At 42.8% G+C, this 14,937-nt stretch overlaps 2 protein-coding genes across 2 annotated transcripts in view; one reads left to right on the forward strand and one right to left on the reverse strand.

The window, feature by feature from the left end:
• Positions 1-14,937, reverse strand: part of TRPV1 (transient receptor potential cation channel subfamily V member 1) — a 215,442-nt gene that overhangs the window by 81,707 nt on the left and 118,798 nt on the right. The window lies entirely within an intron of this gene.
• LOC135049871 (uncharacterized) lies at positions 4,373-6,137 on the forward strand. Its single transcript, XM_063955820.1, has 3 exons — positions 4,373-4,523; positions 4,599-4,811; positions 5,426-6,137. The coding sequence occupies exon 3, from the start codon at positions 5,437-5,439 to the stop codon at positions 6,103-6,105; it is 669 nt and encodes a 222-aa protein (XP_063811890.1). The 5' UTR covers positions 4,373-4,523; positions 4,599-4,811; positions 5,426-5,436; the 3' UTR covers positions 6,106-6,137.

Raw genomic sequence — 14,937 nt, forward strand, 5'->3', positions numbered from 1 at the left:
CTTTCTCTATACCTTGTTTCTCTTCAATCTCACCTACGTCAATATTTTTCTTATGTCCAGTTGTATTTGTAATGTATATGTATAAATTATCTGGTTAGATAATTAAACCAGCTGTATTCATATATGTATAAAATATCTGGTTAGATCAGGTAATTAAATCAGTCTGAATTAATTTGAACACTGATCTATATGTAGTTCTAAGAGCTGGTAACGAGCTACGTTTTTACCATATGATTATATTCTGCTGCAAAAAAAATGTTATTATTCATATATATGTTGTACCTTGGCATTGATTCATGTCAATAAGGTGTAATTGATAAGCACAATCTTTATTATTTAAGATGTTAACCACTGGATTGTTACTGCATACCATTGGTCCTGTTTGCAAATCAGTTTATCAAGCCGTGGTATGTACACATTTTGTTGTTATGTATACATTGGTTTATAATATATTGATAAACCTCACACAAGTAATCCTCTGTTGCTGTCAGGAAGAGGTTTCAGATTTTTCTATTTTCGGTTATAACCTGGATCTTGGTCGCCACCAGCCACTATGGATCCTTTGTTTTTATAAACGGTAAACTTTTTTTAAAACAAATTATTTTTTTATTTTTTTCCCCTTCTTCTTACACATACAAGTTCTGTAATTAAGGAGTATTTTTTTTTCTCTTTACTTATTATAGGAGGCAAATTATTTCCATCACCATTTACGGCCTCTAACACGCTAACCGTTATCGATTTAATACGGTTTGTAATAATTTTCCGGGTTAGTATCAGTTAATGTCTTCTTAGATACAGTCTTAAACAAACAAACTTTGAGAAATAATTTAAAAATGTTTTAATTTATTAATCAGATTCAGTTTAGTTTGTGACACATTGATTTGCATTAAACCACTTTGAAACCTTTAGTGGATATTCACATACTATACCTTTAGGTAGGTATCTACAATATGTCACTATCCGACAAATAGATCTATATAATTTTTTTTCATTCCCTAAGTTGTTCTTATTTTCACCCAGACATAATTTACCCCTGAGGAAGTCCGATTGGATGAAATGCGTAGGGTTTACCAATTATTGTACACTACCCCCTTGCTTCGACTATTCCTCCAAGAGCTCACACCGTCAAGGTGAGGAGGACTGTCATCGTAACATCTAAAGCATTTTGGTGTGTGTCCAAATAATTGAAATGTCATTTTATTATGTTTTATAATATGTCAAATTTATGACTATGGATTAAAAACTATTTTATATAAAGAATCACTTTTACTAAACTGTGTTTTCTTGTTGGGTGATTCTTTCTGGTGAGAGGGTTTCTCTATAGGCCCCATTCAGGAGCCCCCTAAGGGGAAAAGAACTCAAGAGAAGTCCCTCCCTTGAATCTGGAATTGATTATGTTTCAACCAGTTGTATTCTTATAGTGCACTCTGTATTTATTGTATGTTTTTATTTCTAAGATCCTATCAACAGGGGACCTTTCAGTAGTGCTGCTCAATCTCAGCGCAGGAAGGGTATTTTTGTTTCTTGTTAATATATATATATATATATATATATATATATATATATATATATATTAACAGTAAGCGCTGTGACTGTACATAGCAATTTTTGTTGAGAAATATACTTCTAGGGACTGTTTATGAACTATGGAAACGAAAACAAAAAATGTCCACATTTTTTTTGTCTGTTCGTGTCGGCATTGTGCAAAAACTCCCGAATGAATTTCAATTGCGTTTTCAAAGTTGTATAGCTTAGTTATGTAGGAAGAAAGTGGGGTATGTATGATCTCAAAGGGACATCAGGGAGAGGAGCAATAAACGAGAAATCAGACGCTTGGCACTTGGTGTGTGCAGGCTCCTCAAGTCCAAAATAACTTTATGTATATAAATGTATACAGTGTCGGGCTGGGGCATGAAGGGCCTACCGGGGGAATGCAGTGATAGAGGCCCATACGTACGGGTGTGGTCAGCCTACAAATGGGGTGTGGCCAAACCCCCCAGAAGCTTGAAATATATACGTTATGGTAAGAACTTACCGTTGATAATGATATTTCTCCTATGTCCACAGATTTCCACAGGATAACATTGGGATATGATGGAGCGACAGCGGATTGGTACCAAACGATAACAAGCTTTCTGGCCTCCCAGAATGCACCGGGCTCGTCCATATAATCCCGCCCACTGGCTCAGGCAAATCAGTTGTTTCCAAAGCATCTAGGCAGGAGCATTATGTAGAACCCTATTCAGGCGAAAAACACACATGCACACTCTTCCATGCAATATGGAAGAGTTTAGTGAGTATACAGATTCTCAAATCAGGTGCGTCAGGGTGGGATCCCTTTGGAAACCTGTGGACATAGGAGAAATACCATTATCAACGGTAAGTTCTTACCATAACGTATATTTCTCCGGCAGGGTCCACAGGTTATCCACAGGATAACATTGGGATTTCCCAAAGCATTTTTTAGTGGTGGGGATGCTCCTGATTAATAGGAGCACCTTACACCCGAATTGAGCATCATGAGAGGCAAAGATATCCCAGACATAGGGGTAAATTTACTAAGATTCGTATTTTCCAGAATCATGTCCAAGTTCAATCACGAATGACATCGACAGTGTAAAATTGCAACTTTTTGAATTGATTACGACTAATTTACTAAGCTGTCGTATTCGTGTTTTTCGTTTCTTCCGATGTCGATGTCATTCGTGCTTTTCTGCTGTAGATTGCGGCCGCGTTTGCTGTTTCGCGGCCGCGTTTATGTGTTTTTTTTACGACTGCGTCACATGTCTGTTACGGCAGTGATTTAGAAATTGCTGCCGCGTTTTTAGTCCTAAGTTTCGTTTTCGTCACGCGGCCGTGATTGGTTGTATTCGTGAAGGAGGAGTGTCTGTGCATATTACTATAAAACCGCCCCAAACACACCGCACCTCGTGGGTTTAGCTAGTGGAGAGGAGAGAGGAAGGTGTATTTGGAGTTGGTGAGTTTGGTGGAGTTTTTGGTGGATTTGGAGAGGAGTTTGGTGATTGTTGAGTGCTGTACTGTGTGTGTAAGTAGTCTTGTCATATTTGTAGTATTGTTTTTTCACAGTTTGTCTACTTTTTTGTCCTTGTTTTTTTTTTACAGTCTTTTGTCATTGTTTGTGAGTGAGTGAGTGAGCGTGTGTGTTGGCTGTGTGGTGTGTAGTAGTAGGAGTAGTGGAGGAGTGTGTTTTGTGTTTTGATTTTTCAGTGTTTTTTGTCGTTTGTCATGTCAGACTCAGAGGTCAGTGTGGTGGCGGAGGTTAGTGAGGTGGAGGCTGGTAGTGAGGTGGAGGCTGGTAGTGAGGTGGAGGCTGGTAGTGAGGTGGAGGCTGGTAGTGAGGTGGAGGCTGTTAGTGAGGTGGAGGGGGGTAGTGAGAGGGAGGAGGTTAGTGAGGAGGAGGAGGAGGGGGTGCCTGTTGCTGTATTTTCCAGTGATAGTGATGGTGTTGTGGCTCCGCAGCCACGCACCACTACCAAGACTGGCAGGAATATTAAGTTCAGCTATGCTGAAAACATGGCTTTGGTGCGTGAGCTGATGAAGCACCATCGCCAATTGTTTGGTCAGGATGCTGGCAAGGTGTCCTCCCGCAGGAAGTCTGTCCTGTGGGGGCAAGTAATACTTGCCGTGAATAGTGAGGGTGTGGTGAGGCGGACTGAGGACACGTGCCGCAAGAGGTTTTATGATATAAAGCGGCGTGTCAAGGCCAAGATGGCCAAAGAGTCCAAATCTGCACGAAAAACCGGAGGTGGCCCCCCTTTCCGGGCCACCTATCGGGACTGGGAGGAGCCTGTGCGGGCATTGATTCCTGCCGAAGTGGTGTCTGCTACTCATGTCCGGGATTCGGACCGACCCACGCAGGATGGTAAGTTTGATTTGTTAGATTTTTATTTAAATGTCCTCTAAATGTTGTAAATGTCATTTTTAAAGGGTAAAGGATGCATAAATTGTGTTTCACATATTTCAGGCCTATGCACCCTTAAGGTGTGTTTGTGTTTCGAATTTGCTTTTTTCACCTTGCATTGGCTGTTTGGTAAATTTAATATTGCGCAAAAACATGTGCAATGGCTGCTGTTTTTTTTTTTTTAATAAAATATTTTTTGCGATATTGCTTGGACATCTGTGTTGTATGCTTATTTAAAAAATATTTTTTGATTTATTTACTTCTGAAAAACGGTGCAATTATTCCAATATTACATTTTTAAAACATTTGCAAGTAGTCAATCTCTGCAATATCTGAGGCATAATTCTCAAATGTAACAGATTTATTGTGTGCAACATCATGTACATTTGGATATACAACACAAAATAATGAAGCTTGAAGCTCTTAATCAGAAATTATTTGTTTATCCAATACCTAATAGATGGTTACAGTACACTAAGGCTTTGCAGTTATAATTTTTACACAAAGCATGGTAATAATGTTTGGTCCACTTTTTCAACAGTCCCACAGACCAGCCGGCCAGACAGGCCTCAGACAAGTCAGGATGAGGCTGGGATTGCAGGTAAGACTTCACTGTAGTCACATATTCTGAAAACACATAGAAGTACAAAATATTAATGTTTATATTTTCACATAGGTTCTGCTTCTGGAAGCCGACCTCCTGTAAGGCGCCCATCACAGGCCTCGGGCCACTTACCCAGGAGGCCAAGTAAGACACGGCGTCTTGGCACGGAATCTGCGGCTCCATCATCCCCACCCAGGCGACGCATTTCGGCAGTGTCACCCCAGCCACCACTGGCACTATTGGCGAGTTCGCAGAGTGATGAGCCCCGATCACCTCAGTTATCTGGTGAGTAAAAACAGAAATTAAACACATAGGCAATAATATACACAGTACAGTTAATATGTTGTTAGTTGGTTTTGAGATTACATGTTTTCCAGAACAAGCAATGTGATGTTACGTCTTCAATTGCTAAAGGTGAAAATGTTTTTTTTTAAAAGGTCTTAGTGGATGATCTCGCCAACATCATTTTTAATAAATAACAGACATTTGTTTAAAATTTGGCCACACACGTGCACATTAAAATAAAATACCAATAAAATTCCCAAACAAAAACAGCATCCACAACATTATATTGTTCACACATCTCCCCTGTCCAGTATGTAGATGGCTTACTTGCTCCGCTCATCTGGACTATCCAGGTAAGTAGTCTATATCGTGGTCAGGGGAGGTGATATAACACTGTAATGCTGTGGAGGGGAGGTAGTTAGGTGTGGATTATGCAAATCTGTCTATGTGGCCGCCTGTGTTGGTATATATGTTTTTGAACAAAAAAAACATTATAAGTTTTGAAAAACAACGCCAAAAACTATACAAATGGAGTATTATGAATGTAGTAATGTGTAGAAGTAGCCTTTAAACAAATTGACAAATAAACATTGCATGTTGGCCACCCCATACAGAGCCCAGCTTGATGGCCGACGTGGACCAGCAGGGACAAGACCAACAGGCAACCATCACACTGCAACTTACACCTGTTGACCCAAGCCAGCCAATACAGCTGCAGGATATCCCCCAAGCCTCCATCAGTCCACAACTGGCACAAGCTCCGCCCCCAACCCAAATACCAGATGACTTTTGGGCCAGTTGGACAAGCCAACAGGCCCAAAGCAATGCCAGCCTGACCGCACATACACAACACCTTGCCAGTCTGCCCCATCATCTACCGCGCATTAGTCGCAACTCGGGCAGACTGATTGTACAAGTAGGGCGAATGGCAACCTCAATGGAGCAAATAAGGGCTGACAACAGCCAAATGCTTGCTCATTTAACGCGCATCATAGATGAGCAACAGCGCCATCAGCAGGCACTCGTTCAGCTCATTCAGCACAACCAGGTTGTGAATGAGTCCTTATCCCGGATTGTAGCCAGCCACACTGCAACCAACACTCAACTGATTGCAAGCATTAATAATTTGAGCAGCAATATTACATTGATGGGAGCTCACCAAGTAACCTCCAGCTCGGGGACCACGACCCCTATCCAAACGCCAGTAACCTCCCCTGTTCGGCGTTCCTCCAGAGCACGTGCCAGTGAGCCAGCACAAAGCACAGCACCCAGCACACACAAGCGGAAAAAATAACCCCAATGTGATTTGCAAAATAAAAATTTGTATTTGACAAACACACAACTTCCTGTGTCCGTCTCAAACATTGTCGAAGCTGCTCTGTATGTATGTATGTTTTTCATGGGTAATGACTGAAAATGTATTTTTAGCATAAACTAAGTACAATGTACACACCACTATAAACAACAAACAGTAAGTTACAAAACACACAATAGAAAGTAGTGCAAAGTGTTTAGTCAAGGATAATTACAGCCTACTAAAACTGACCTGAAAAATAGCGCAGGATCACTTCTTGCCGTACCTGCCTCCCTACATATGTACTCACACTGTCACCAGATGGGTCTAACTCCTCTGCTTGCTGACTGCTTTCTCCCTCATCATGTGCCAGATGTTGGTTTAAACACAGATTATGGAGAAAACAGCAGCAGAACACAATTCTAGTCACCTTTGAGGGACTATACAACAAAAGGCCTGCAGATTTATCCAGACACCAAAACCGTGACTTCAGCACACCAAAACATCTTTCTATCACATTCCGCGTAGCCTTATGTGCATGATTGTAACTGTGTTCAGCAGGAGAATCAGGTTGGGACAATGGAGTAAGGAGCCAAGAGTAGCAGCCGTAACCCCCATCACCTGAAAAACAGATATAGTCAACATTAGTACATATGTTAGATTATTCTTTCACCTAATCAAAACTCGAGTTTGTGGTTAAAAGACATACACACAAAACATTTTAAACATACCCAACAGCCAGCCATCAGGCATTTGTCCGTCCTCAAATTTATCGAAGAGCGATGACTGACTGAGGATGAAGGAGTCATGGCAGCCACCAGGGTAACCTGCAACAACACTCATAATTTTTATGTTTGCATCACAGACCACCTGGACATTAGTTGATTGTGCCAGATGCCTATTAGTATATATATATTGGCGGCCCTTAGGTGATGTCAGCTGAACGTGTGTGCAATCTATGGCCCCCAGCACATTGGGCATGCCAGCAAGCTCATAGAAAGCTACCCTGACAGCACTCCACTCCGACTCCTCGGTAGGGAAGCAGATTGAGGCATTAATGTGTGGCTCCAACACATCCAAAACCTGAGTGGACATTAAACAAGCTAAGGTGAGTGTCATGTTAGGTATTCTCTACAATACTGTGTTGTTTGTACTTACAGAAGCAACACTTAGACATAACCGCCTATGTATTTTTAGACTCACCTGATTCAAATATCTGGAAAAGGTGGGCTGTGAGATACCAATGACGTCGCCTGCCACAGCCTGGAAGCTCCCAGTAGCCATAAAGTGTAACACAGCCAGGAGTTTGTGTAGGCCTGAGACAGAGCGAGAGCGTGCTGTCTCAGGGTCTATGCCCAGTTTGACAAGGTCATACAGGTGGAAAATGTTGGTTCTATTTAGGCGGAACATCTGTATGACCCTATCATCGGACAATGCATTTAAGTTTAAACGCCCTCTAAAAAAACGAGGCTGGCGCAGCCTCCGCGGTACCTGGACAACCAGTTGACCATGTTCACTTACCTGGGCCTGATTCCTGGAAGCCTCATGGAGCAGTCTAAGGTATCCCACAGCAAACCAAAAATCATTGGCACACACCACAGCCGCCATTTCAGAGTGAGAGAAGTTCAAAATGTGCCTGGAACACTTTTATAGGGCCAAACATTCAGGTGTGAGTAATGGATAATTGAGTACACATGTAAACACGCTTTTCAAATGCTGGCGCGTTTTTTTTTAGGAAAAAAATACGATGTGTAATTTTTCGCGGCCGCGAATGCATTTTCACGGCAGCAATTACAATTACGAATGGATAGTAAATGACCGAGATTCATATCTAAACAGGCGTAATTTTACCGATGGTGTATTCATTCGTAATTTTTTACTTGGACTTGCAAAAAATTACGAATGCCCTCATCTCTGCCGTGATTAGTGTTTAGTAAATTACCGAGATGACACTTTGCTGAAAAAACGGCATCTCGGTCAAAATCGGGAGCTTAGTAAATTTACCCCATAATGTCTGATTGAATGTGTCTATTGGAAGCCATGTGGCTGCCTTACATATTTGTTCTGCTCAAGCACAATATTGTGCTACCCATGAAAGACCTTCTTTACATGTAGTGTGAGCAGAGACATTAGCCGGGACAGGGAGATCAGCTTAAGAATATGCTTCTGAAATCGTCATTCGAAGCCATCTTGCTAGCGTCTGTTTTGTAGCAGGCCATCTCCTCTTGTGAAAACCGTAGAGGATGAAAAGAGAATTTGTCTTTCTAATGGCACTGGTACGATCCATGTAGATACGTAATTCCCGGACTACGTCCAGCGACGCATCTCCCGCAGAAAATCCTGATTCCTGAAAAACCGGGACCATAATATCTTCATTAAGGTGGAATATAGATCACCCCTTATGAAGATACCCAGACCTAATTCTGAGAACTACTTTATCTGGATAACATCAGAAAAGGAGATAACCATGACAGTACTCCTAAATCTGATACTCTTCTAGCTGATGCCATAGTCAGCCAACGAGCACTTTAGCTGTCAACCATTTAACATCCACTCCACTTAGTAGTTTAAACAGAGCAACTTGACAGTCTTTGAGGACTAGATTTAGATTTCCTGACCCTGTAGTAGGAAAAAAGGGAAGGTTGAATGCGCAGCATTCCCTGGGAAAAAGTGCGCACATCCTGCAATTTGGCATTTTTTCTTTCGGAACCATACAGTCAATGCTGACACTTGTATTTCCAAGGAAGCCACCTCTAAACCTTTATCTATTCCTGTTTGGAGGAATGCAAAAACCCTGGAAACTCTGAAAGATTTCGGCTCCATACCTCTTTCATTGTACCAATGCATATAAGCTTGCCATATTTGGTGATAAATACGAGTCAAGGACATTTTTTCCTTGCTCTTAGCATTTGTGAGAATCCTCTGGACCTCAGTATATAGATTTCAAGAGCCATGCCATCAAAACAGTTGATCCAGATATCTATGATAATCAAGGACCCTGTCTTGGTCTGGGCGTAGAGGAAACAGAAAAGGTATTCAACATTTTCCGCGGATCCGTGTACCAACGCATTCTGGGCCAAGCCGAGGTTTATTAAAATCCTGGCATCTCTGTTGAATTTTCCTCACTATCCTGAGTAGCAGGATGATTTGAGAAACCCATAAAAGGAATACAATTATCCTTAAAAAGACATCCACAAAGATCACTTCCTTTGTTACTGACCCGATTATGGCTCTTGTTGTTCAGATGGGACACCATGAGAATTATCTCTGGTTAAGTCCATCTGTCTACCCGAGTCTGAATCAACTTCAGGATGCAAAAGCCCATTCATTTACCTGAATGACATGTCGACTGAGAAATCAGCTCTTCAGTTTAGGACTCCCGGAACAAACCCTGTGGACAAGGCTGGAAGATGGAGTTCTACATACTTTAGTATGTGATTTACCTCCTTTCTTGTTATTTATCTATGTGTTCCTCTCTGAAAGTTGAGGTACACTACTGCCCTTTCCTTATCCTCGCGGATCTGGACCGATCTTCCTTTAGGAATAACTCTCTGAGGAAACCGCTGGCCCCGTGGGCGGAGAAACGCGTAAGAGGGGCGTTCACTACTTGGATTCCGGTGCCCGGAGCTCTTTCACGAACGGATCCCACTACCGCACGCAGCGCAATGGAAACCTGACCGGGGATAAAGCAACAGCAGGACCGAGTGCAAAACGGTCTGCACCCCGAGGGAAGCAGAGGCGGCTGTGAGTAACCTTTCAAAAGACGTGCTGCGGCTGGGACGTAGGGGTCGTAGCATACCGCTGTGCATCCATTTACTACACAGCGCTCTCCCCCTACTGCTATCTATTAAGGAGCCTTCCAGTGACTGATATATTTTTGCTGGATACAAATAATAAGAAGGTTGCCTTGTTAAAGCCAATTAATTATCAAGACAGTATGGTTACAATTGGACACAATTAATGCGTACCAGTGGAGATTGTACGGATCTATCCGTGTGAATAGACAATTACTAATTCGAGCTCAGGGCATGGGACTAAATAAAGAGTGCACTATATTGTTTTTAATATCCGGATATTATCCTTGATTTTATTTGCTGTTTATATGTGGATTGTAATAAATGTGTGATTTAAACTGACCCTGTTCTTAGAGCTCCCTTGTTTAAATATATTTTGTGGTTTTTGGTAATTGGTGGAAACAGTACCACCGGTGGGAGCAGTAGAGATTAGGTGTGTTTTTTAATCAATTATGGGTAGTAATTAACAGATTTCTTGGTGGTATATCATAAAGCGCTGTGTATTTTAGAAATATTTAGATCCTTTGTTACTGACCCGATTATGGCTCTTGTTGTTCAGATGGGACACCATGAGAATTATCTCTGGTTAAGTCCATCTGTCTACCCGAGTCTGAATCAACTTCAGGATGCAAAAGCCCATTCATTTACCTGAATGACATGTTGACTGAGAAATCAGCTCTTCAGTTTAGGACTCCCGGAACAAACCCTGTGGACAAGGCTGGAAGATGGAGTTCTACATACTTTAGTATGTGATTTACCTCCTTTCTTGTTATTTATCTATGTGTTCCTCTCTGAAAGTTGAGGTACACTACTGCCCTTTCCTTATCCTCACGGATCTGGACCGATCTTCCTTTAGGAATGTCCTGCGCCAGAATCAGGGCCCAGTATATGGCCCGAGGTGCTAACAGATTTATTAGCCGGCAACTTTCTCTGTGGCCCCTAGTCCCCGGAATCCTCATCTTCCGGACAATGGCCCTCACAGCCCTGAAGACTGGCATTTGTTGTCAGGATCTCCCAACCTGATATCCAAAAAGGTGTCCTCTGGCCTTTATATGGACAGCACCTGGTGTTCTCAGGTGGTTTCCAATCCAAGTACCTACAGTACCATTGCCCACCCTGCTTAGCTTGCAAGGTCAGGTGAGATTAGCCATATCCAGCGTGGTATGGCTGTAGATGGTTATTGTCCATCTGGCCCAATTTACACCCCCTGGTATTCACAGGTGGTCTCTTATCAGAGAACTTAACCAGGCACAACACTGCTTAATTTCCAACATCAAATGAGATTGGGCATATCCAGTGTGATGCAACTGTAAATGGAGGAGATGCTGAAAAAGTTTTGAGTGGAATTATGCCCACTCCATCATGTGTATTGTTAACACCATCAAACCCATCATTCGCATTGATGCGTGAATTGATATTGGTTGACATTGTAACCACTCTCCTAGCTTTTGCCTTGGATACTTGTTCCGAGGTAACTACTTCCTGCAAATTCGAATTCAGTATAGCCCCACCGTGAGTTATGTTATGGAACCAGAGATGATCCCATTCATAAACCACCCATGCCTCTGCAGACAAGTTATTTGTATGTTGTAGATGACACAGAACCTTTCCTGTATTTGTGTCAGGATAGGAAGGTGGACAAGATATGGCAATTTTCTTAACCTGTACTAACGGTGATAATTTGCCATAATCACTTTTGGTAAATACTCTGGGGCTGTGGCTAACCCAAAGGGTAAGGCCTAACTGAAATTTTGCTGAAGGATGGTAACCTTGAGATAACACTATTAGACAGTGTTATAGGAGCCTGACGGTAAGATTCCTGACTTATCCAAGAATACCATATAATATAATGGCTCCCCATCCAACTATGACGTTGCCTCCATGTGAACTGTGTTACCCTAATTTTCTCTATTTTTTAAATGGATATTGGGGCGAGGAATTGTTTTTGACCCAGGTGGGAATAAACCCCCCGATTATGCATGGGTTACTGGAATGACTATTCCTGACAAAACATTTTCTGAATTGCTTCAAGCCAATCCCTCGCCTATGCCTCTACCCGATCTGGGCTGAGACCGAAACCTCTTAGAAGCACGGTTCCAGAAGGGAAAGTATAACCTTAAAAATACCACTTCTTGCACCCAGGCATCTATCTGTAGATTGCTATCAATCTGTGCAACTGAAGAAGTCGACCCCTTATCCTTCTGGAATCCGCCAGAAGGAGACCCACACCATCATGCTGATGGCCTCTGGTTTGGAAGCTGGCCTCTGGTTGCCTTTGCTTCTTTGTCTTACCAAATATATTGTATTGGGATTGTTATGTTCCTTAATGACCGACAAGGCCAAACCAGACCCCTAGACATGGGGTTATGAGGAAGGAAACGTGACCTTCTTGGAGTCTGTTTCTGACTCTGGAGTAACTGTTAACTCCAGCCAAGACAAAAATTTTCAGAACCTTCTTAAATTCTGAATCAGCTTCCCATGTATGTGATACAAACTGTTCTTGAACAGCGATTGTTATGCTGATGCACTAGAACCTTAGTGTCCATATGAGCTATATGGGATTCTTACTCCCTTGCAGGCGCTGAAACCTGTCTTCCAGTACCTCAGCCTAATGTACCTACAGCACCTGGTATTTGAAGGTGGTCTCCCCTCCAAGAACTAACCAGGCCGAACACTGCTTAGCTTCCAAAATCTAATGAGATTGGCTTATCCAGTGTGGTGTAGCTGTAGATTGCAAGGTGAAGTCCTGGCTAGCCCTATGACTGCCCCAGATAAAGACAATATGGTCTTATTCTTTTGATGGCAGAGGCCCTATAGATTTTTGCATTATCAAATGATATGCATATCTATTTTGGGAGGCACTTCCCCTTTTTTTAACAGTCCGTAGCTTGAAAAAGTTATTGGAATCCCATTTACCGGGACTTCTATTTTATTGGGTGTAACCCAAACCTTTTTCCTGACTTCTGCCCTCGTGCAGAGGCTGTTTTTGACCCAGGTGGGTCTTTTGGGACGTTTTAAACAGAAGTGCCTTATCCCCAGGCTCTGCTGCCTCTATTGACAGCTAGTCCAGTGGTTTCCAAACTTTTTTGAACCATGACGCCCTAGAATATCAGAATTTTTTTCACAGCACCCCTAGGCCAAACATTTCTTATTGAGAAATTTAGAAAGAAATATTACATTCAGTAGATCGCATTTATATGTCATCCTTAGGGTCAGTTGTGTGGTGAGGGACAAGATTTGCTTCTGTTTGGCCACATATTTTATGACTGGCAGCCACCAGTACTGGTTTTGCCTATTATTTTGACCATGAATAATTTGAAATGGTCCTGGACCACAAACCCAGGGCACCCCTGCAAGTGTCCCGAGGCACCCCAGGGAGCCACGGCACATAGTTTGGGAACCTCTGAGCTAGCCTATTTTTGCTCTCATTTATTCAGCTTGTCTATTTAGCTGATATCTTTTACCTGTTCTTCGTATGCTGAAGTAGAGTATATAGAGCTTTCATCGTCTGATGATTATCATCTGTAGCCTGTGAAGTCGATGATTTATTTACATTTGGTCATCAGGTTGTCTTATTCGAGACGCTGTTGGGGATATACCACAATCAATGAGCAGCATGTGTTAATAATATAAGAATTAACATTTCAGCTAAACTGTACAAGGTCTGTGCAAACATCGCCTCAATGGGTCTATCTATACCTGATATAATCAGGAATGTATTATGCTAAACAGCAAATCAATTTTTACGCATAACCATCCTGTACTAGATCATAGAGGATATTACAGTTTTTGCCAAACAACAACATACGAGTGTTTTTGTCAGTGTATACCGCCCTTAGACATGAGAAATACTCCTAAACCTCACACGTCAGATGCATCCACGCGCCACTCAAGCACACTTATCTTATAAAATAAAGACACAACAACTGTAATTGGCGTGAAAGGGGTCAGCTTTTATTTCTCTGACGTCCTAGTGGATGCTGGGTACTCCGTAAGGACCATGGGGTATAGACGGGCTCCGCAGGAAACTGGGCACTCTAAAAGAAAGATTAGGTACTATATCTGGTGTGCACTGGCTCCTCCCTCTATGCCCCTCCTCCAGACCTCAGTTACGATCTGTGCCCGGCCAGAGCTGGATGCACCCTAGGGGCTCTCCTGAGCTTCCTAGAAAAGAAAGTATTTGTTAGGTTTTTTATTTTCAGTGAGATCTGCTGGCAACAGACTCACTGCTACGTGGGACTGAGGGGAGAGAAGCGAACCTACCTGCTTGCAGCTAGCTTGGGCTTCTAAGGCTACTGGACACCATTAGCTCCAGAGGGATCGAACACAGGCCCAGTCCTCGGTCGTCCGGTCCCGGAGCCGCGCCGCCGTCCCCCTTGCAGAGCCAGAAGAACGAAGAGAAGTTGAAAATCGGCGGCTGAAGACTCCGGTCTTCATTAAGGTAGCGCACAGCACTGCAGCTGTGCGCCATTGCTCCCTTAGCACACCACACATTCCGGTCACTGATGGGTGCAGGGCGCTGGGGGGGGCGCCCTGGGCAGCAATTAGATTACCTTACTTGGCGAAAAGCACATAATACAGTCTGATAAACTGTATATGTGCATTAACCCCCGCCATTAAAGTACATAAAAGGACAGAAGCCCGCCGCTGAGGGGGCCGGGCCTTCTTCCTCAGCACACCGGCGCCATTTTCTCTTCACAGCTCAGCTGGAAGGAAGCTCCCCAGGCTCTCCCCTGCAGTATCCTGGTACACAAAGGGTAAAAAAGAGAGGGGGGGCACATAAATTTAGGCGCAAAACTGTGTATATAAGCTGCTATAGGGGAAAAATCACTCAGTATAGTGTACATCCCTGTATTATATAGCGCTGTGGTGTGTGCTGGCATACTCTCTCTCTGTCTCTCCAAAGGGCCTGGTGGGGGAACTGTCTTCAAATAGAGCATCCCCTGTGTGTGTGGTGTGTCGGTACGCGTGTGTCGACATTTCTTAGGTAAAAGGCTCCTCTAAGGAGGTGATAGAGCGGATAAGTGTGTGGGAGGGT

Source organism: Pseudophryne corroboree, chromosome 2 (assembly GCF_028390025.1).
Source record: "Pseudophryne corroboree isolate aPseCor3 chromosome 2, aPseCor3.hap2, whole genome shotgun sequence".
Lineage (NCBI taxonomy): Eukaryota > Metazoa > Chordata > Amphibia > Anura > Myobatrachidae > Pseudophryne > Pseudophryne corroboree.